The 22193-nt window shown below is 55.0% G+C and overlaps 2 protein-coding genes and 1 non-coding gene across 3 annotated transcripts; 2 read left to right on the plus strand and 1 right to left on the minus strand.

Moving 5' to 3' along the window:
• The first annotated feature begins 360 nt into the window (after window positions 1-360).
• Window positions 361-8069, plus strand: R3HDM4 (R3H domain containing 4). The gene is made up of 8 exons (XM_030966672.1): window positions 361-514; window positions 2480-2634; window positions 2744-2862; window positions 3337-3460; window positions 3839-3924; window positions 5890-5975; window positions 6198-6253; window positions 6851-8069. The coding sequence occupies exons 1-8, from the start codon at window positions 471-473 to the stop codon at window positions 6952-6954; spliced, it is 774 nt and encodes a 257-aa protein (XP_030822532.1). The 5' UTR covers window positions 361-470; the 3' UTR covers window positions 6955-8069.
• An 89-nt stretch (window positions 8070-8158) lies between these two features.
• Window positions 8159-8265, minus strand: LOC115914443. The gene has a single exon (XR_004061426.1). It is a non-coding gene; the product is annotated as a U6 spliceosomal RNA (small nuclear RNA).
• A 279-nt stretch (window positions 8266-8544) lies between these two features.
• MED16 (mediator complex subunit 16) lies at window positions 8545-21765 on the plus strand. The gene is given in 15 exon segments (XM_030966851.1): window positions 8545-8589; window positions 8916-9104; window positions 9441-9548; window positions 9989-10158; window positions 11509-11940; window positions 13017-13122; window positions 13783-13938; window positions 15388-15599; window positions 16325-16531; window positions 16939-17126; window positions 17837-17993; window positions 19316-19508; window positions 19723-19939; window positions 20313-20396; window positions 21118-21765. Coding segments are annotated over 14 exon segments (2493 nt in total). The 5' UTR covers window positions 8545-8589; window positions 8916-8968; the 3' UTR covers window positions 21245-21765.
• Window positions 21766-22193: the final 428 nt, after the last annotated feature.

Consider the following 22193-nt stretch of genomic DNA (forward strand, 5'->3'; position numbering starts at 1 on the left):
TGCTGCGCGCGGCGGGGGCGCGGCCGCAGCGCCGCCTCGCGGACGGGCGGGGGAACGGCGCCGGGCAGGGCGCGGGGCCCGGTAGAGCGGCGGGGGCGGGGGCGGTTAACGGGGGGCAACGGGGGGTTTAACGGGGGTTAACGGAGGTTAACGGGGCTTTAACGGGGGTTAACTGGAGGCTCACGGGGATTGACGGGGGAGCTATCGGGGGACAACAGGGATTCACGCGGGGTTAATGGGGTCCGGCCGCCGCCGAGCCCCGGTTCCAGGGGCTCCCCGAAGCACCCCCGGTGCCCCACCTCCCGCGACGCCCGGGGCGGGGTTCCCGTGCCCCGCCCCCGTGACGTCACTTCCAGCGGGCGGTGCCGGGCCCGGTGCCGCCGGTGCGGGCCGGGGGTGGAGGAGGCGGAGGGAGGTCCCGGTCCCGGTTCTGGTCACCGTCCCGGTTCCGATCCCAGTCCCGGCGCGCCATGGTGGTGCTGCGGGGCGGCGCGGGCCCCGAGGAGCCGTTCCCGTGAGTGCGGGCCCGGGGCCGGGCGGGCCGTGGGGCGGTCGGGCCGGGCAGGAGCCCCCCGGGCTGTCGGTGCGGGCGGGGAGCGGCGGCGGCGGCGGCGCCTCCCGGGACAGCCCGTCCCCAGCTCCCGGGGCCCGGCGGCGGTGTCAGAGCGGAGCCCGGCACCGGCATAATGAGCCTTATAATTAGTGTTTATCCCCTGGAGGTCACGGTGCTCCGGTCACCGGGGGTGGGCTGGAGCCCCCCGTAACTGCACGGCTGTACCGGGGGCTCGGGACGGAGCTGCGGAACGACTTTGTTGTGCTGCCGAGGGGTCAGTGACAGGAATAGCTCCAAATCCCCCGGCAGAGAACGAGTTCCCTGGGAATGGGACAGGAGGAGAAGGCAGGAATCTGTCTGCCTGTCTGTCTGCCTGTCTGTGCTCCGGTGGCCCCGGGGTCACGGTTTGCTGTGATCCCCCAGGAATGATCCCTCCTGGAGTCCCATTTCTGCCTGGCACCGATGCTGCTCTGACACGGGTCACTGTCCCCAGGTCACCGTCCCCTGTGAACCTCCCTCCAGGCTGGCACTGGGCGGAGGTGGCAGTGCCAGGGCAGACGTGGCAGTGCCGGTGCCAGGGCAGCCACAAACAGCCCTGGAGGCTTCAGGAGGGGAATTGAGTGTGGCTCAGCCTGTTCCCCTCCCAGCCCCGGGGCTCGGGGGGTCCCGGGGGTGCTCCCACTGGGTTTTGACATCTCCTTTGGGGCTGTGGCGGCTCCAGGGAGTGCCCAGCTCGCAGCTGTGTACTCAAACCCTCGAGCTGGGGCCAGTGTAAGGTGACTCCCTCTGTTTATTCAGGTTTTTGTAACCGTCTTTGTATCACAACTTGATCCGCCAGCCCTGGTTGCTGGCTGTGGCAGGTTAGGTTACTGCTCCCCACCCGTCCTCTGGGCATTGCCTTGATACCCGAGTCTCTTTTATTCTTTCCAAGCCCACCTTTGCCACGGTTTTCTCTCCAGTGGTTGTTTTTTTTAACCCCCACCAGCAGCCAAGACTGTATCACCCCCCTCGTGCAGGCAAAGGGGAAAAAAAAATCAAGGTTTTGGCGAGGGTGAGCAGCTGGCTGTTAGCCCAGGCTGCAATCAGACAGCACAACCTGCTCTGCCCTGTGCCCAGATCACCTCTGCCAGGACCTGATTGCAGGACTGGGGCTCCCAGGAGGCCCAGAATGCTGGAAAGGAGGGGACACGGTGGGGACAGGGCCCTGTGGATGGAGCAAGGCCGTGGCACTGGAAGCAGTGATCACTCTAGGCAGCTCCTCATCCTAGATGGACATTCCTGGGGGTTGTTTCAGGGGTGTTGATTTTCTCCCCTACCTTGTGCTGGGCTAAAGGAAACCCACACAACCCTGAGGGGAAGCTTCTTCGCAAGTGAAGGCAGCGAAACTTCCTGTCTTTGGTGTTTAGTAAACTTGGAAACCCGAGCAGTTGCGTTCGGCGCCCGGCCACCTTCTCGCTCGTGGTGTGGCTTCATTTTCCCATAAAACGCCTCAGTTTTATGGCCATGCCTGTGACCGAGCAGCGCCCTGACTGTGTGGTGCACAGAGCACCTTTGGGTGCCCCCAGGAGCTGGCAGTGCCAGGCTGGGGTGGTGTTCCTGCAGGTGGCAGGGTCGGTGCCAACCCACCCAGGACCACGGTGAGCGTGAGGTGCAGCAGGGATGGATCCATCGCTTTGCTTCCTGTGTGGCACGCTTAATTGCCCAGGTTAATTACCCGGGTTAATTACCTGGCCCTCCCAGTGCTGACACACAGCTGCTTAGAGCAGAGCCAGCCCTTGGAGGTCACGGTGACCCGAGGGGGAAGGAGGATGCGTTGCTGTAACAACAGGGCTGATGGCTCTGGTGCCCCATCTCCCCCCATCTCCCTACTGCTGTGGCTGCCCCAGAGCCCTCAGGTGGGCTCACCCCTGCTGCTGTGTCCCCCAGGAGGATCGAGGACTGCCTGCCCCTGCTGCAGGACTCCCCCTCCAAGCGTTTCTCCCCGTCCAAGAGGAAGCAGTACTACATCAACAAAGCCATCCGCAACTCCGACCTCATCCCCAGGGCCAAGGGCCGCAAGAGCCTCCAGAGGCTGGAGAACAGTAAGGACGGGCAGGGTTTCTCCCCCAGGGCAACCCCTGAGCTGTTCTGGGGGCAAGGGGCCTCTCTGGAGGTGCTTCCCCCCCTCTGAGGCTTTGCTCTTGGCCCCAGCTCGTTACCTGATGACGCTTCTGGAGCAGGATGACTGCGGGAGCGACGAGGGAGAACTCAGCCACTCGGCCACCCCCAGCATCTTCAGTGAGGCCTGCAACAATGAGACCTATGTGGAGGTGGGTACAGCCGCCCCACTGCCTTGGGGACACTGGTGTGGCGTGTCATGCTTGTAGTTCACTCCTCCATCCCTCTGCTTCCCTGGCGTGAGGTGCTGCACCTCAGCTCCTGCCTGGTCTGGTGTCGGGATGGGATCTGTGTGTGCTGGGGGGTGATGGGCTCCTGGAGCCCGTGGAATGGGGGAATTTCCAGGCAGATCCTCTCGTGGAGAGTTGTGGCTGCAGGGCAGTGAGTGCCTGGCGAGCTGCAGCGCTTCCTGTGGCACAAGCCCCTTGCCAAACCCCCATTGCCTCACCCTGGCCCTGTCACTGGGTGTTTTGAAATGTGGCCTCTCCCTGGTGTGACAGGGCCACACTCAGGGCCAGCCCTGGGGATGGGAGGGTGAGGAGGGGGCTCGTGGGGTGTGGGAAGGGGCCCTGGTGGCTGTGCATCCCCAGACCTCTGGAATGGGGCTCGGTGGCTGCTCTTGTCAGATCTGGAACGACTTCATGAACCGCTCGGGAGAGGAGCAGGAGAGGGTCCTGCTCTACCTGGAGGAGGAGGCCAGGAAGAAGCACAGGAGGAAGCTGCCAGTCAAGAACGAAGACAAGTGGAAAGGTGCTGGGAGGGGGAAGGCAGGGTGGGGACAGCCTCTCCCTTTCCTTCCTTGTGTACATTCTGGGAGGGCTGCACCCACTCCCTGTCCGTGGTGGGGCCAGGGGATGCCTGAGCCCACCCCATGGCTGTGGCAATGGGGGGGTTTATGCCTGCAGACCCCCACCATGGACCAGGGAGGGTTTTTGGGAGCCAGAAGAGGCTGGAAAGATGGGCACAGCCATCCCCAAACCCCCTGTGCTGGGGAGGGCATTGCTGTTTCAGGGGTGACTGTAAAGGGAGCCCTATGTGCCAGCTAGGGGGACACTGGCTCCTCCCAAAAAGTGACCCTGCGGGCTCTGGAGTTGTGAGCTGTGCCTAAATCCCTTCTCCTTCCTGCAGAGCTGCCTGCCTACACCCCCCAGGAGTGCTTCCAGCGCATCAGCCGCCGCCTGCGCGCCACCCTGAAGCGGGGCAGGATCCCCATGGTGAGCTGGGCACAGCAGGGTTAGGGGGCATGGTGAGCTGGGGACAGCCTGGCAGGATCGCCGTGGTGAGCTGGGGACAGCCTGGCACAGCAGGGCTGGGGGGAATTGGAATTATTGCCAATAAAGCTGGACAGGACATGCCTGAGCTTGTCTGGCCCTGCTGCTTGACCAAATAGTGGCACTGTGGTGTTTCACCCCAGAGATGCTTTTGGCTGGCTGGTGTGTGGTGTTTCACCCCACAGACACTTTGGCTGGCTGGTGTGTGGTGTTTCACCCCACAGACACTTTGGCTGGCTGGTGTGTGGTGTTTCACCCCACAGACACTTTGGCTGGCTGGTGTGTGGTGTTTCACCCCACAGACACTTTGGCTGGCTGGTGTGTGGTGTTTCACCCCACAGACACTTTTGGCTCTATGGGTGTGTGGTGTTTCACCCCACAGACACTTTTGGCTCTATGGGTGTGTGGTGTTTCACCCCACAGACACTTTGGGCTGGCTGGTGTGTGGTGTTTCACCCCACAGACACTTTGGGCTCTATGGGTGTGTGGTGTTTCACCCCACAGACACTTTTGGCCGGCTGGTGTGTGGTGTTTTCACCCCACAGACACTTTGGGCTGGCTGGGTGTGTGGTGTTTCACCCCACAGACACTTTGGGTTGGCTGGGTGCTGCTCTGGGCACTGCAGACAAGTCCAGGCCTGCAGGAGCTCTGGTGGTGCTGGGATGGAGCTTCCCCCCATAACAGGGGCTGCTCCTCAGGTTTCCCTCTGTGGAGAAGCTTTAAGGTGATGGTGAAGGAAAGGAGTCGGTTCTGATGGAGGGTTTGGATCCAGAGCTTTATTCTGGCCCACAGGCCTCTGAATGCAGCACCAGCTCCAACAGAACTCCCTGAGCCCGTGGCTGCTGCTCCTTTAACCCCAGGGAGAGGGGCAGGGAAGGGGCAGGGAGCCACCAACCAGGGACAGGAGGGGAGGGACAAAGGGACAAAGGACACCTGGATGGCCCAATGCCCCCAGGGGATAGAGGGCATCCTTTGGATCTGCCAATCTGGAATGCCAGGACTGACAGACAGTGCTGGGAGGGGAGAGGGGACTGACACACCTGGCAGGGAATTATCAGGGAGAAACCCGGGGTATGTGAGGCAAACCATGACATCTCACCACAACAGTGGGGGCTGCCAGGGGTCCCTCCACAGCCCAGAGCCGTGCCCTGACCTTGTGCAGGGCAGTGCCACATTTCAGAGCAGCTCCTGGGAGCGTGCTCGTGGTGCAGACACGCATCCAGCTCCCAGCACATGGGGTTTTCCTGGCTCAGGTCAGATTTTTCTGGCAGTTTCAGGGCTTTTTTTAGTGGTTGTTTCCCAGTTTCTGTGCAGTGACAGCAGGTGACAGGTGAAACCGGGCGTGTTTGTGCACGGGGACAGCAGTGGAACCTTTGGGGTGCTCACAGTGACTCACACAAGGTTATTTGGGACAACTGAAAGGGGGTAACAATGCACCAGGAAGGAGAGAGGTAAAATTTGGGGCAACTCTGATGTATTTTGAAAGGGGGTAAAAGGAGGGAGGTGAGAGCAGCCCTGCACTTGCTCTGCCAGCCCTGAGGGTGCTGCCTCCCTGCTCCCTGTGCTCTGTGGGGCTCTGTTTGTTTTTTCCTGGTGCTAATTAGAGCCTCTCAATGCAGCCTGGGCTCCTCCTGCCCACTGCCTTGTATGCCTTCAGTGTCTCTGGGGTCACAGAGCTTTGGCTGTTGGCTGTGAGCACCAGGGGTGGTGCCAGCCCTTGGCACACACAGCGTGGAGTTGGCAGGAGCTGGATCCTTCCCTGCCTCAGGGGCTGGAGATGGGAGATTTCTCCTCCTCCTGCTGCCTCCCATCCAATTAACTTGCCCAGGAGCTGCTGGCAGTAAATCCTGGGGAGTCAGTTGTGCCACCACTGTCCTTTCCTCACTCAGCTCCTGCCTCTCCTCACAGGGGACGCTGGAGGGGCTGGAGGAGGAGCTGCTGGCCTTCTTCTCTGTCACCCCCCACTCTGTCTACACAGCACTGATGGATAACAGGTATTTCCCCATCTCCGGGGTTCCCCAGGGCTGCCCCGGGCTGCAGAGGGGCTTTAGGAGCACGGGACACCCCTGGGGCTGGGTCTCCACCTGGCCTGGTGGGTGGGAGGCACCTTGTGGCACTTTGTGCTCCCCCTCTGCCCTGTGTGTCCCCGGGAGGATGGAGGGCAGGGCAGGGACGCACAGGGCAGGCTCTAACTAACCCTGTCCCTTCTCCCCCAGCTTTGAGAGGCTCCTGCTCCACGCACTCTGCCAGTACATGGATCTCGTCTCTGCCAGTAAGAGCTCCGTGTCTGCTTGGTTTTAGTTTGGATTTTCACTTTGTTGTTGTTTTTCCCCTTTCCCTCCATCGCTATCTCTCCTCTCCAGCTCAGCCTTTTTCCTCCCTTCCTCCTCCGGGCCCCGCCTCGCCCTGGGGCTCAGAGATAACCCCACGGTCCCACCCCCTCTGCTTCCTCCCCAGCAATGCCTGCAGCTCCCTGGGCAGCCCCAGTGGTCACCAAGCTCAGCCAGACCCAGCTCTGAGGGGGAATTTGGGTGGTCCAGAGCAAGAAATCTGCTCACGGGGTTCCCTCTCCTGCAGCTGCTTCCTCCTCCCAATGATCAACCATGCTCTCCTGCTGCCCTGGGTGTCCCCAGAAGGTTTTGTTGCCAAGGCAGGGATGGAATCAGGCTCCATCCCTCCAGAGGAGCTGCTTGTGGCAATCTGCCTGTGTTCATGATGGGGAGAGCGAGCCCCAGGATGGAGGGCACAGAAAACAGGGGAGCCTGCACTCACCACGAGCCCCAGGGAGGAGGGGAGGGCTGGGAAGGGCCTGTTGGACACCCCTGAGAGGGGGAGCAGGGTTGTGCTGACCTCTCCATCCCACCCACAGGCTCGGACATCGAAGGGAAGCGCCAGATGAAAGTGAGCAACAAACACCGCGTGTTCCTGCCCCCGGAGCTGCTGCTCTCAGACTACCTGGGCCAGATGAGCTGATGCCCCCACAGCTGCCCTGCCCCTCCTGTGTCCTCTGCAGCCTCTCCCGGACCTTCCTCAGCCTTTCCCCTGCTCCAGCAGCTGCTCCAGGCCGGGGGGTTTGTGGCTGTGCCCTTGGCTGTGCTGGCAGCAGGGCAATGGGCGCAGAGCAGGTGCCTCTCGCCCTCCCTGCTCCCAGCACGGCCCTCCTGGAACTGCTTGTGTGTCTATTTATAACCCAGGTGTTTTTAAAAAGAATCAGGCGGGGCCAGCCTCCCTCGGTGGGGTGATTTGGGTCCAGATTTTTCTGCGGTGAAACAGCTCCCGGGCGGCTGCTGAGCAATCGCTGAGGCGGCGGAAGAGCCCCGGGGCTGCCGCGTTCCCTCCCGCAGCCCCGCGCCCGCCCACCGGGGGCTCGGCCAGGGCGGGGTGTGGGCAGCTCCCGGTGCTTTTTACCCCACACCCTGCGCCCTTGCTGCAGAACGGGGCTGTTTTTAAGTGTAATATAGCTTGTGTTTTTTATCACGTGTGTGTCTGTGTGTGTGTGTGTGTGTGTATTTACGTGTGTGTGTGCTGGAGGGGTGCAGCCCCTTCAGGGCTCTGCATGGGGGAGGGGGGCAGATGGGGCATTTTAGGGGTCCCTCTATGTGCCAAGGGTTGCTCGCAGGGATATCTTTGCTGGTTGCTCTTGTCCCACGATGCCACCGACTGCCATTAACCGCGGGCACCCCCAGACCCAGGAGGCTCGGCCAGGGCGGGGTGTGGGCAGCTCCCGGTGCTTTTTACCCCACACCCTGCGCCCTGCCCGCAGAACGGGGCTGGTTTTAAGTGTAATATAGCTTGTGTTTTTTATCACGTGTGTGTATTTACATGTGTGTGTGCTGGAGGGGTGCAGCTCCCTTCGGGGCTCTGCTTTTCCATTGGGGGGGCAGATGGGGCATTTTGGGGGTCCCTCTATGTGCCAAGGGTTGCTCGCGGGGAAATCTTTGCTGGTTGCTCTGGTCCCACGATGCCACCGACTGCCATTAACCGCGGGCACCCCCAGACCCAGGGGAGCCCCTCGCGCCTCCTTGGCTGGTTCAGCAACAATAAAAACGGTGCTGCCCTGCTCCGGCTCTGTGTCTCCGTGGGGATGATGATGAGGAGGATGAGGAGGAGGTTTGGGGGGTGGTTTGGGGGCAGCCGGTTGGGCACGGGATGGAAAATGTGGGTGCTGGGGGGTGCGAAAAATATGGAACGCTTCACGAATTTGCGTGTCATCCTTGCGCAGGGGCCATGCTAATCTTCTCTGTATCGTTCCAATTTTAGTATATGTGCTGCCGAAGCGAGCACGAATTGCGGGGCCCCCGCATATGTATTTAAAGGTCTAGAAACACAACACAATCAAGATATGGTGACTACACTGTGATTCGATATTGAACGCATAATGAGCTCCCTCAAATACTTCTCAATGTTTCACTCATCATTTTCCTCAGGTTTTACCAAAATTTTGAAAAACATGCCGGTTCTGTTTGCTGTTCTGCCCGGTGGCTTCTGGGTAGTTTGTTATGCTAATGAGCCCTCTGAGGGTGTCCGCGGCAGTGCCTGAGCGCGCGGCGCAGGCGCGGCACGGGCAGCCCACGGAGGCGCCGGGGTCCTCGGGAGCGGCGGGCGCCGGTGAGTGAGGCGGGACCGGGACCGGGACCGGGACCGGGACCGGGACCCGGACCCCCGGGAACCGCCTGTGACCGCGCCCAGGCCCCTCCTGTGACCTTCCCGCCTGCCCCGGGAACCTCCGGCACCTCCCCGTGTCCCTTCGGCACCCCCCCGTGTCCGGCCCCAGGACCCTCCCACCCGCCGTAGGATCGGTACCCGCGGGCCGCTCCCCCCGGGCCCCGGGGTCTCTCCCGGTGCGGGGCTGTCCCCACCCGTGTGCTGTGCCTCCCGCTGTGGCCCCTGCGGCTGGGGTCCGGTGTGACCGGCCTTGTGTCGCCCCCCGGCAGGACCGAGGCTGTCCCGGTGTCCCGGTGTCCGGTGTCCCGGCCAGGCCGGTGGGATGGACCTGGCCTACGTGTGCGAGTGGGAGAAGAAGCCCAAGAGCAACCACTGCCCCTCCATCCCGCTGGTGTGCGCCTGGTCCTGCCGCAACCTCATCGCCTTCACCACGGACCTCCGCAATGAGGAGGAGAAAGGTACCGAGAGCTCCTCGGGAAATCCCTCCCGGTGCTCCCGGGAGAGGCCGCGATCCGCTGGGCCGGAGCTCTGCCCTGCCCCTGGAGGCTGCTCTCCTCCTTTTCCTTCCATCCTTCAACCTCTGCGTTTGTTCCCTGGCGTGGTTTTGTTTTCCCTAGACCAGGACCAAGCCCACGTTGTTGTCTGGCCCCTCACTGAGTTCCCAGCACTACCCCAAATCATTTCTATGAATGATAAATTTTCTATAAAATATTTTATGCTTTCCCTGCATCACCCGAGGCTCTGAGGCCCAGCAGCAGTGCCAAGGGACAGGAGTCACTTCTGTGTTTACACAGATCTCACCCACATGGTCCACATCATCGACACCGAGCACCCCTGGGACGTCTACTCGGTCAACTCGGGCCACACTGAAGTCATCACGTGCTTGGAGTGGGATCAGTCAGGTGGGCTGGGCTCCCTGTCATTGTCACCGTGTCCCCTCCCTGCTCTGCATGCCCCAAAGCAATGGGGTGCAATTCCTCTTGGGGCTGTTCTCCCTGTTCTCATGCAGTGTCATTGTCACCGTGTCCCACCCCAAAGCAATGGGGTGCAATTCCTCGTGGGGCTGTTCTCCCTGTTCTCATGCAGTGTCATTGTCACCATGTCCCACCCCAAAGCAATGGGGTGCAATTCCTTGGGGGGTTTTGGCTGTTGCAGTGTCATTGTCACAGTGTCCCACCCCTGCTGTGTGTGTCCCAAAGTGATGGGGCGCAATTCCTTGGGGGATTTTGGCCATTTCCTCTGTTCTCAGTGTCATTGTCACCATGTCCCAAAAGGGATGGGGTGCAATTCCTGGTGGAATTTTGCCTGTTCCCCCTGTTCTCACACAGTGTCATTGTCACAGGCTCCAGGCTGCTCTCAGCAGATGCTGATGGCCACATCAAGTGCTGGAGCATGACAGATCACCTGGCCAACAGCTGGGAGAACACAGTGGGCAGTGTGGTGGAGGGGGACCCTGTGGTGGCCCTGTCCTGGCTGCACAACGGTGTCAAGCTGGCTCTGCACGTGGAGAAGGTTTGTCTGAGCTTCCTGAGGGATCTGGGCTGGAACTGTGCTGTGGTCTTTGTGAGGGAAGAGATGAGAATCTGACTCCGTGTTCTCAGAAAGCTGATTTATTATTTTCTCTCCCTTCCCTTCCCTTCCCTTCCCTTCCCTTCCCTTCCCTTCCCTTCCCTTCCCTTCCCTTCCCTTCCCTTCCCTTCCCTTCCCTTCCCTTCCCTTCCCTTCCCTTCCCTTCCCTCTCTGAATACTATACTAAAACTATACTAAAGAATCCAGAAAAGGAAACCTCAGAAAGTTTAACAAGAATGAATAATAAAAACCCCTCACTGACTCAGAGTCTGACACAGCTGGCCATGGTTGGCCATTAAGTTAAAACAATTCACATTTTGGATAAACAATCTCCAGACCACATTCCAAAGCAGCAAAACAGGGAGAAGCTGAGGTTTCTCAGCTTCCCAGGAGAAAATCCTGGGCAAAGAGGATTTTTCAGAAAACATGACAGTGACAGTCTGGCTCAGATGCTGGCAGAGAGCTCAGGATCCTGCCTGTGTTTGTGCCCTGGGCTCTCCTGTGGCCTTGGGGAGTTTTTCCAGTCAAAGAGAAGTCAGATTCCTGGTTCCTGCTGAATTCTCAGGGGGGTTGGAGCCTTGTTTCTTTTGCTGTTTCAGATGTGTCTCCCTTAGTCTGGTACCTCAGTTCTAGGCAGGAACATGGAGATAGAGCAGCTCTTTCCTCACCAGTGCTGATTCAGAGGAAATGCATTCAGGGTGCTGAGGTTTGATCCGGGGATTTGGGCACAGACATGAGCTCCTGGTTTGGAAACCTGTGAGATCCTGCAGACTCTGAAAACCCAAAGCTGCCAAGCACAACTTCCCTGCTTGTGTTTTCTTAACTCCTGGGATGTCCCATATAAATCTGGCCCCACTCCCACAAAAAGAGGGCACAAAGGGGACCTCCACAGGCACAAATTTTTGCTCCCCTATGGTGGAAATTTTTGCTCCCCTATAGTGGATATTTGTGCTCCCCTATAATGGATATCTTTGCTCCCCTATAGGGGATATTTTTGCTCCCCTATAGTGGAAATTTTTGCTTCCCTCTAGTGGAGATTTGTGCTCCCCTATAGTGGAGATTTGTGCTCCCCTATAATGGAAATTTTTGTTCCCCTATAGTGGATATTTGTGCTCCCTATAGTAGATATTTTTCCTCCCCTCTAGTGGATATTTGTGCTCCCCTATAGTGGAGATTTTTGCTCCTGACGAAGGAGGAATAATGAGGAGGACTCCATTGATGTCAGAAGGCAAATTAATTACTTTTTTCTAATTTTGGCTGCAAGCACTTAATTTTTTTTCACCTTTGTTCCAGTCTGGAGCCTCGAACTTTGGCGAGAAGTTTTCCCGGGTGAAATTCTCTCCATCCCTGACTCTGTTTGGTGGGAAGCCCATGGAGGGCTGGATTGCTGTGACCATCAGTGGCCTGGTCACCGTGTCGCTCCTCAAGCCCAACGGGCAGGTGCTGACGGCCACCGAGAGCCTTTGCCGCCTCCGCTGCCGCGTGGCCTTGGCCGACGTCGCCTTCACGGGCGGGGGCAACATCGTGGTGGCCACGTCTGATGGCAGCAGCACCTCCCCCGTGCAGTTCTACAAGGTTTGTGTCAGCGTGGTGAACGAGAAGTGCAAGATTGACACCGAGATCCTGCCCTCGCTCTTCATGCGCTGCACCACCGACCCCGCGCGCAAGGACAAGTACCCGGCCATCACGCACCTGAAGTTCCTGGCTCGGGACATGTCAGAGCAGGTGGGCTGCAGTGGAGATTTGTGCTCCCTTATAATGGATATTTTTGCTCCTCTATAGTGCATATTTGTGCTCCTCCATAGCGGATATTTATGCTCCCCTCTAGTGGATATTTGTGCTTTCCTGTAGTGGATATTTTTGCTCCTCTGTAGTGGATATTTTGCTCCTCTGTAGTGGATATTTTGCTCCCCTGTAGTGGATATTTTTGCTCCTCTGTAGTGGATATTTGTGCTCCTTTATAGTGGATATTTGTGCTCCCCTCTAGTGGATATTTGTGTTCCCCTATGGTGGATATTTTTGCTCCCCTGTAGTGGATATTTGTGCTCCCCTATAATGGATATTTGTGCTCCCCCAGAGTGGATATTTTTGCTTCCCTATAGTGGATATTTTTGCTCCCCATGGTGGATATTTGTGGTCCCCTATAGTGGACATTTGTGTTCCCCTACACTGGATATTTTTGCACCTGACGAAGAAGGAATGATGAGGAGGACTCCATTGATATCAGAAGGCAAATTCATTGCTTTATTCTATACTATATTATTTTATACACCTAAAACTGAACCTGCCAAGCACTCAACTTTGCACACAACACAGAATCTTGTGAGTGTTCCCTGACAGTCACGCACACACACACACACACACACACACCTGGCCGTGATAGGCCAAGGAAACAAAACACCATCACTGTCTCCATATTGCATTCTACTTTTGCATGGCAAATGAGATAAGAATTGTGTTTTTCCTCTCTCTGAGCTTCAGAGAATGTGAATCTCAGAAATCCTTGTGGAGAATTGTGCCTCGCTTTTCTCTGTGAGGAGAAATGTGGCTACAGTGGGCAGCTGCTCTTTGCTCCTGCTGGCCTTCCTCAGAGGGTCTGGAGGTCACCAGCATGTCCTGCAATACCTTTGGCATTCCTAGTTGTCCTTTTGGTGCAGCTGGAACCCTAGTTCACCTCACCTCCCACTGATTTGATCCTCTGCCTTTTGCTGGTGGAGCAGGACCCTGGAAATGGAGGGTGGGGATGACCAGGGCAGTGTTGTCCCTGTTGTGATGCTTGTGGTGGGGGGCTCTGTTCACAGGTGCTGCTTTGTGCCTCCAACCAAAACAACAGCATTGTGGAGTGCTGGTCCCTTAGGAAGGAGGGCTTGCCTGTCAACAACATCTTCCAGCAAATCTCTCCTGTGGGTAAGTGTCTGCTCTGGGCACTCTCAAGAACAGGAGCTTGATCTGAGGGAAAAAGCAGCACAGTTTCTCACATCCATTATCCCATATTTGTGATTATTCAGAATCTTATGTTTATTTTCAGGTGTTTTAAGTCCATTCTGCCTTTTTGCATCATAGGCAGCAACTTGCTGTTTCCAGGAAGGGGTTTGGTTGTTGCTTTCACTTCATAAAAGATTTTAAAATGATTTTTTGTGTTTTGCTGCACAGCCGCCCTTCCTGCCACCAGTGGAGCAAAGACTCCCAAAGGACCAGGACTGAGCAGCAGAGCTGGATTAATTCCCTGCTCTGGCTGCCTGGGCTTCACCTGATCTCAGATAAAACAGAATTAATCAGGGCAGTTTGTTTGGTGAAATATAAAGGATTATTGTATATAAGGATCTTAGTCATCCACAGCAGAGCTTCCCATCAAGAGAGATTTAGCAAAACATGTTGTTTGTATAATTCAGGAAAAAAATAGGGAACTATGAATGGAATGTGCTGGAAATATATGGGAAATGTACCAGTCCTGATCTGTGATCCTGCTTGGGGGAGCCTAGGCAGAAATGGGGGCAGATTTTCTGATCTCTGTGGGACAAAATTCTCACTAATTTGCTTCTTTTCACTCATTTTGCTCATTGCTAGTGGGAGACAAGCAGCCCATGATCCTGAAGTGGAGGATCCTGTCTGCCACCAACGACCTGGACCGGGTGTCAGCTGTGGCACTGCCAAAGCTCCCAATCTCCCTGACCAACACTGACCTGAAGGTGGCAAATGACACCAAGTTCTTCCCTGGGCTGGGTAAGGAGTTCCTGTTGTCTTTGTCCTAAACAGGTGACTTTGAAATTCCACCACCTGAGCTGTAGCTGAAGAAAAGCACGTGGAATGCTGAGGGAAAACTTTTAAATGTTGTGTTTCCCGTTGTGGGAAGAGGCTGTGAAATTCTGTGAGCCCCTTTTGGGACCCAGGTCATTCCTCTGGCTGCCCTGGGTGATTTGAGACCCTGCCAAGAGCCTCAGAGACCTTGGCAGAGAGGCAAAAACACCTGTGCCTTCCATTTTAGTCCATGGAAACAATTACCAATTTTGTGTGAAGATTTACAAGCTGCAAGAGTTTGAGTAGAATGATAGTTAATTTGTCACAGGGTGAAAAAGTAGAATTTTGGGGATTTAGAATGGGGGTTCAAGAGGCAAGATGGAGGAATCTGAGTGTGTCCTATCCTTCTTCTCCTTCTTGTCCTCCATCTTCTGCTGTGATGGTGACACTTTGGATTGGTTTAGAGTAGAGACAGGCTGTCTAACATAGGTGATAGGTATTGGAAAATTATTGTAAATAAAGTACAGATAGTTCTTAGTATAAAAAGCTAACACCACCCCAAGGACAGGCACTGTGCCACAACCCAACCTGCTGGACAGATCTCAGCAGGTCAGAGAGAGAATGGAATGGATAGGAAAAAATAACCTTGAAAAGCAGAACCAACTTCTTCGGTTGCAGGGCTGGGAAAAAAGACTTTCTAATACCTCAGGGGTCATCTCAACCACAGGAACCTGAGAAGCCCCCAGTCCTTTGGCTTCTCCATGGGCTTCAGTGGTGGCCACTTGTCGGGGAAGATGAAACAAGATAGCCTTATAAATATGATTGCCTGGCAAAAGATTTTGAGAATATAGAAACTATAAGCAAGACTGAAATGCAAGCAAGCTTTGAGATACTTTAGTTTCTGAACAACTGGAAAACAATGGTGTGGCCAACTGAAGGTAATCCCCTTTTGATGGAACAACACCCTCTGCTTGCAGACAGGCCCAAGGATCAGAGCAGACCCTACAGCTTGGCAGAAGGGGTCCAGAGAGAAGTTTTTAGGGTTTAAAATGTAACACAGTATGGTAATGTCATGATTTTTATAGGCTGTATGGAAATGCTATAAGATTTGTATCTTGATTGGTTAGTGAGAATTAGAATATTCAACACAGAAGAAGATTTATTGTATTGTAACGGGAACTTCGCTCTCTTACTCTCTTATCCTCTCATCTTCTTGACCACTGTCTTTACTTCTCTGGGGCCTGCTCTGAGCTGTGGCTGGCAGCTCCAAGCAGAGCCTCTTTGCAATAAACCCCAAATTCCACGACCTGGCTTCAGAGATCTCTCATCTCCGTCCATCCCGACCCCGACGCTCCTACAGCCCCTGCTTTGGGTGAGGGCTCTGCCACATTGGGAGGAGCTCTTTACTCATCCTCACTCATCTCCTGTCCCCAGGCCTGGCCTTGGCTTTCCATGATGGCAGTGTCCACATCGTGCACCGGCTGTCCCTGCAGATGATGGCTGTGTTTTATGGCTCCTCCTCGCAGCGCCCCGTGGACGAGCCAGCCCTCAAACGCCCACGCACCACAGGGCCCCTGGTGCACTTCAAGGCCATGCAGCTCTCCTGGACATCCCTGGCCCTGGCTGGTGTGGACAGTCATGGAAAGGTTGGTGCTCTCTTATGGGTGTAGGAATGTGCTCTCTGTTGATGGAATCACAGAATTGTCCTTTGTCTCATAAAAAAGGAAAAAAAAAGCCCAGAAATTTCTCTCCTCAATTAGGTAAAAAGACACCTCATAGGACCCTGGGGACTTCACCTCAAACTTTAGGATAGCCAATTGGACAGAATCCAGAAAGTCCCACCTAAGCAATTTATTAGAAAAAGAAGAGAACAAAGAAACTAATGGCTTTTGTGAGGTGTTTTAGCAGGAGCAAGAACCTCTTGCCTGGCTTGTTTTTTCTTTGTTTTGTTATTTTGCTATATATATATAATATATAATATAGCATGTTATATTATATTATATGATATTATATGATATGATATTATATTATATTATATTATATTATATTATATTATATTATATTATATTATATTTATTATATTATATTATATTATATTATATTATATTATATTTATTATGTTATATTATTATAGTATTATATTATTATATTGCTATATTGTTATATTATAATATTATAATATTATATTATATTAGTACATAATATGAGAAATTAACCTTCTAAAAACATGGAGTCAGATTCATAATTTACTTCCTGCCATGGAAGACCCTGAAAATACCACACTCCTGAAAATACCCCACTCCTGAAAATACCCCACTCCTGAAAATACCACACTCCTGAAGCCATTTTCTGTTTGTTTCCTCCCTTCAAGCTGAGCATGCTCCGCATCTCCCCCTCCATGGGCCACGTGCTGGACATGAACATGTCCCTGAGGCACTTGCTGTTCCTGCTGGAGTACTGCATGGTCACTGGCTACGACTGGTGGGACATCCTGCTCCACGTGCAGCCCAGCATGGTGCAGAACCTGGTGGAGAAGCTGCATGAGGAGTACATGCGTCAGAATGCAGCCCTGCAGCAGGTGGGTGGTGGGTGGGTGGGGGCTCTGGGCTCACCCCCAGGGTGGGCATGGGGGTGCTCAGGGATTTGGAGAGGGGAGCAGCCAGTGCCAGTCCTCAGGACATTGCTGGCTGTGCTCTCTGAGTGCCCTGCTCAGGCAGTGATGGAGCTGGGAAGAGCTTCCATGTCAGCAGCATTCACTTTCCCTGATATCAGCAGGGTCTTAGCTGCTGGGAACTTGGGGTGAGATGGTGAAATCTATTTTTGGCAGATTTCTGGGAGCAGCAGCACGTGCCCAGCACAGCGCTCACGTGCATGGCTCCTGTCACTCCTGCAGCAGAAAGGGAGAGCAGAGAATAAAGCAGCAGCAGCAGCTTTAATGAGCTTATGCTAATTCCTGCCTTTTTGCTGCATTTCCCTGTGGCTCAGGTGCTCTCCACACGCATTGTTGCAATGAAGGCATCTCTGTGCAAGCTCTCCTCCAGCACCATCGCCCGTGTGTGTGACTACCACGCCAAGCTCTTCCTCATTGCCATCAGCTGCACCCTGAAGTCTCTGCTGCGCCCACATTTCCTCAACACCCCTGACAAGAGCCCTGGGGACCGGCTCACGCGGATGTAATCTGCTCGCAACATCACGCATTCCCGTTGGGACGGGGCTATTGACTGCATAGCCTCGCAGTATCATCCTGCTCTGCATTCCCAGCTTTTGGGATTGGGCTGTTCCCCGATCTTTTGGGGGTGTCACATGGTGCACAGCCCCTCAGTAACTCATCCTGCTCTACATTCCCAGCTTTTGGGACTGGGCTGTTCCCCGTGGTGTCATAGCCTCTCAGTAACTCATCCTGCTCTGCATTCCCAGGCTTTTGGGATTGGGCTGTTCCCTGTGGTGTCACAGTCCCTCAGTAACTCATCCTGCTCTGCATTCCCAGCTTTTGGGACTGGGCTGTTCCCCGTGGTGTCACAGCCTCTCAGTAACTCATCCTGCTCTACATTCCCAGCTTTTGGGATTGGGCTGTTCCCCGTGGTGTCACAGCCTCTCAGTAACTCATCCTGCTCTGCATTCCCAGCTTTTGGGACTGGGCTGTTCCCCGTGGTGTCACAGCCTCTCAGTAACTCATCCTGCTCTGCATTCCCAGCTTTTGGGACTGGGCTGTTCCCCGTGGTGTCACAGCCTCTCAGTAACTCATCCTGCTCTGCATTCCCAGCTTTTGGGATTGGGCTGTTCCCTGTGTCATAGCCTCTCAGTAACTCCTGGGTTTGTGGAGGAGGACAAGGGTGACCTCCAAAGGGGGGTGTGAGGTTTGAATTCATCTTTCCTGAGACAGATAATGTCTTGATTCTCTTCCAGACATTGACAAGGTGATGATTAACCTGAAGACAGAAGAGTTTGTCCTGGAGATGACAACGTTGCAGTCCCTGCAGCAGCTCATCCAGTGGGTGGGGGATTTTGTGCTCTACCTGCTGGCCAGCCTTCCCAACCAGGTGAGACCCATGGACACAAACACCCATGGGCAGTGCTGGGAAGCTTTCCCAGGGCACACAGGGCCACATGTCCCTGTCAGCACAGGCACTGGGGAGGAGTAAGGAACAGCAGAATTAGAGAATGGCCCTTCCCATGCCCATCTGGGTCTGGTGACCAGCACCTGGGGGATTTGGGGACACTCCTCTGTCACTGTCAAGGTGGTCACGACACAAAGCAGAGACCACAAGCAGTCTCAGATGGCAACTCTTTATTATTGAACATGGCTGACCTTTTATACACTTTCTAATTGTTCTACCCTAACTATTGGCCACAATAAATCAACATTACACTATTGGTGGAAAGTTACAGTGACTTCAACTAACTTTTTAAAAATACTTCGTCCAGCTGCAAAGTTCTCTGCTTATTTTTCTTCAATTCCTCACTTCTCTTGGTCTCCTTGGTTACAACCTTGGAGAGAGAGCTCCTTATCAGCTTCTTCTTGCTTCTCAGCTTCCTCTCAGTCCTTTAGCTAACACTAAAGAGTGAGACACACACACACTGCTCTTGGAGCTCTGCAGAGGTGTCACCTTCAGGTGACCCTCCAGCATCCCCAGCACACCATTGGGTGTGTGCTGCTGGAAGCAGGAGCTGTCTGGATGCAGTGTGGTGGCTGGGGCTGCTGTGAGCTCCATCTTTCCTCACTTTAGAAGCTGCAGGATTTGCACAACACCTCACTTTCTTTTGAGAGCTCTGCTGAGTTGTGCCAGCCTGCTGGCATGTCCTCAGTGGGAATGGGGGCAGGTGAAACCCTTCAGCTTGCATGCAGAGGGCTTCTCCTGGAAAAGCTTATTCCCCATCTGGGTGTCTGCAGGCAGAATAACCTCTTGCTCTGAGGAACTTCATCAGTTATTTCCCATCATTCTTATTTTTAAGAATTTACCTTTTAATCAAGCAAGTCACACAAAGAGTATGGAGCCTTTTCCCGGAGAGGAGAAGAGAGCACTAACAGCTCCCTGACACACAAATTTGGAGGATGGTGATGCTTTTTCCAGGGAGCTGAGCTAACAGTCTGGCTGTAAAGAGTTTAGATCTGGAGCCAGGCATCATGGTTAGGTCTGTCTGTGGTTATAATGTAGTTGTTTGAGTTTTGCAGAAGTTGTCTGATGGAATCTGAACTAAGAACAAAACGAAAACACAAGGGGAGCTGTTTCTGGCGATCCTGGTCTCTTATTTGATCTGGCACCAGAGCTGGCCTCACCCAGGCTGCTGTGAGCCTCACCCAGGCTGCTGTGAGCCCACCCAGGCTGCTGTGACCCCCTCCCACCCCTCTGTCCCCCCACAGGGCTCCCCAGTGCGGCCTGGGCACAGCTTCCTGCGCGACGGCGCGTCCCTGGGCATGTTCCGCGAGCTGATGGTGGTGATCCGCATCTGGGGGCTGCTGAAGCCCAGCTGCCTCCCCGTGTACACAGCAACCTCAGACACCCAGGACAGCATGTCCCTGCTCTTCAGGCTCCTGACCAAGCTCTGGCTGTGCTGTGAGTGTGGCCCTGAGCAGTGATTCCTGCAGCAGAGGGGTGGGACGTGGCTCCGAGGGGATCTGGCACGTTGAGAAAGGGCAAGTGCAGCTGCCAAGGTTATTGTTTCCCAGGCTGAGTTGGCAGTGAGGGAGGAGGCTGCACGCAGCTCTCTGGAGCTCTAAGGGAGAAATGTAAAGGTCACAGGGTTTTTTTCCCTTCATTTCCCATGCAGGTCGTGAGGAAAATCACATCACAGAGCCCGATGATGCCCTGATCGATGAGTGCTGCCTCCTGCCCAGCCAGCTGCTCATTCCCAACATTGACTGGCTGCCCATCAATGATGGCATCATCAGCAAGCTGCAGAACAAGCAGCTGGTCAGGCTGCAGTTTGGGAAGGCTCCTGGGCTCGTTGGCCACACTGTCTCTTCCCAGTTCGATGCCTTTGTCAGGTACAAACCCCTGGAACTATACAAAGATGTTGTTTGTCAGGTACAAACCCCTGGAATGGGTCAGTGCACAGTGAGAAGGAGTCTTGGCAGCTCTGAGGTTTGGCTTGTCTCCTTGCTGCTGTGACCCAAGAGCAGTTTGTCCTCTCTGCTCGAATTCCTTTCTCAGCTTATGATGGGCTGGGAATTTTAACTACTGAAAAGTGATAGCAAATGGGAAAAACCCCATTAATTAATGTGATTAATTGTGACAATGAATCTTGTGGCACTGGGTGGGCAGAGCCTCTGCCATGTTGGCCAGTGAGATGCAGCTCCCTGTCCTGGGAGCAGCTGATGGAAAGTGACCCTCTAGGAAAGTCCTGTTCTCCCTCCCCAGGGCCCCTGGACAGCCCAAAATTGACCACCTGAGGCGGCTGCACCTGGGTGCATACCCAACAGAGGAATGCAAGTCCTGCACCAGGTAAGTGACACTTGCAGTGGAGCTTGGGCAGGACTTGGACTGTCCTGTGTCCTTCAGGAGCTCTCTGAAGCCAGCTGGGTCTGTGGTTAAGGTGTCCCTAACCTGAGATGCCCATGTCAGTGTCAGAGAGTGGCATTGTTGCACCCCAGCACTTGGGTTAAAAATCAAACAGATCAGATAAAATCCTTAAGGTAATCTGGCCTAGAGGAGACCCTACAGCAACTCCTTTACAGCCCAGTTCTGTGGGTCTGGTCATTAAAACACCTTTGTGGTCATGGCAGGGCTGGAGGGAGGAATCTCCTCCCATTTTGGGGTCATCTTTCCACCAGGCTTGCGTTTCCTGCTGCCCTACTCATCCACCCTCATGGGAGAGCCTGGATTGCAGGATAATGGCTCAGGGAACAAGCATCCATCTAAGTCATGTGATTGGATTAGCTTTAATTACTGATTTTAATAGAAAGCCTCTGTAGCAGATCATTTTTGTGAGATGACTGTCAGTTGTTTCATGTATAAACAGCAGCTGGGGCTGTTCCTTGCCAGGCTCCAGCTCCAGCAGAGCCCTCAGTGGGATTGCTGCTCGCTGGTTTCAGCTGGTTTTGGTGCTCACTGCACACGACAGGAGCTGGTTTCCCCCAAACCCCTGTGTGATCCATGCAGCTCCCCCAGCAGTGCTGGGCCCTGCACTGCCCCTAGGCTGGCTGCACCCTCCGTGTCCCCCCAGGTGTGGCTGTGTCACCATGCTGAAGTCACCCAACAAGGTGACAGCAGTGAAGCAGTGGGAGCAGCGCTGGATCAAGAACTGCCTGTGTGGGGGGCTCTGGAGGAAGATGCCCCTCAGCTACTCCTGAGCCCTTCCTGGGGTGCAGAGAGGGCCAAGAGCTGCACAGGGCTCCCTTCACAGAGGTTTTGGGACAAGGGAATGGCAGCTCCTCTTCCTCACACTGGTTGAGCTGTGCTGGAAAACAGAGCTGAGGGAGCTCTGCCTCTTGCCAGGGAAGAGCTGGAAAGGAATGCCAGAGGTTTCCCCATCATTTGGGGCCCAGGAGGGGAGAGCCTGGCTGTGTTCTGTGTCTGTGCCAGCAGAGCAGTGCCCTGGCAGTGCCCTGGCCTGGGCAGGGTGGTGATGGGGCAGCTGGTGAGAGCAAAGTCCCAGCTGAGGGGGGCACAGCTGGTACCCCACATCCATCCTGCGCCTTGGGAAGTGCCACATGGGCTGGGCACTCCTGATCCCTCAGCAAACTTGTGCCTGAGACAGGATCTGGCTCCTGTGTGCCCATCAGTGTTGGATGGGAGCAGGAATATGAACGCTGCTGCCTGGAGTGAAGCCTGCCTTTGCCTCTTGCTGTTGTAAATAAAAATTCTCCTGATTTTGTACAGAACCAAGTGCTTTGTTTCTGTGGGGTGACGTGGCTGCCCAGTGTGGGGCCGGGGCAGTGGAGCCATGGGAGGGCTGCCAGAGCATCTGTCAGGAAAGGAGCCACCATCATTGGAAAAAGGGGAAGGATAAATGGATGTTTTCAAGGTTTGCCTTATGGACACTCGAGGAAAAAACATCAGATCCTTGGGGTTGTGCAAGCCTCCAGCTCCAGCAAGCCTGGACACTTGAGTGTGCCAGGGGAGGAGCATTCCTGGTGCAGCCAAAAATCCTTTCAGATTCTTGCCCTCTCTTGCTCTCAGCTGCTGCTGCCCCGGGCAGGAAATCACAACCTGGTGGAGCCACCCTGGGGCTGATCTGGGCCCTCTCCTCTCCCACAGCTCCTTCAGCTCTTAGGGGGAAAAGCCTGGAGCTTTCTCTGC

This window comes from Camarhynchus parvulus, chromosome 28 (assembly GCF_901933205.1).
Source record: "Camarhynchus parvulus chromosome 28, STF_HiC, whole genome shotgun sequence".
In the NCBI taxonomy this organism is placed as follows: domain Eukaryota; kingdom Metazoa; phylum Chordata; class Aves; order Passeriformes; family Thraupidae; genus Camarhynchus; species Camarhynchus parvulus.

Coding starts and splice junctions, on each gene's coding strand:
- R3HDM4 (XM_030966672.1), top strand. CDS start 471: ATGGTGGTGCTGCGGGGCGGCGCGGGCCCCGAGGAGCCGTTCCC. Junction 2,635..2,743: donor CCTCCAGAGGCTGGAGAACA/GTAAGGACGGGC, acceptor TCTTGGCCCCAG/CTCGTTACCTGATGACGCTT. Junction 6,254..6,850: donor CATGGATCTCGTCTCTGCCA/GTAAGAGCTCCG, acceptor TCCCACCCACAG/GCTCGGACATCGAAGGGAAG.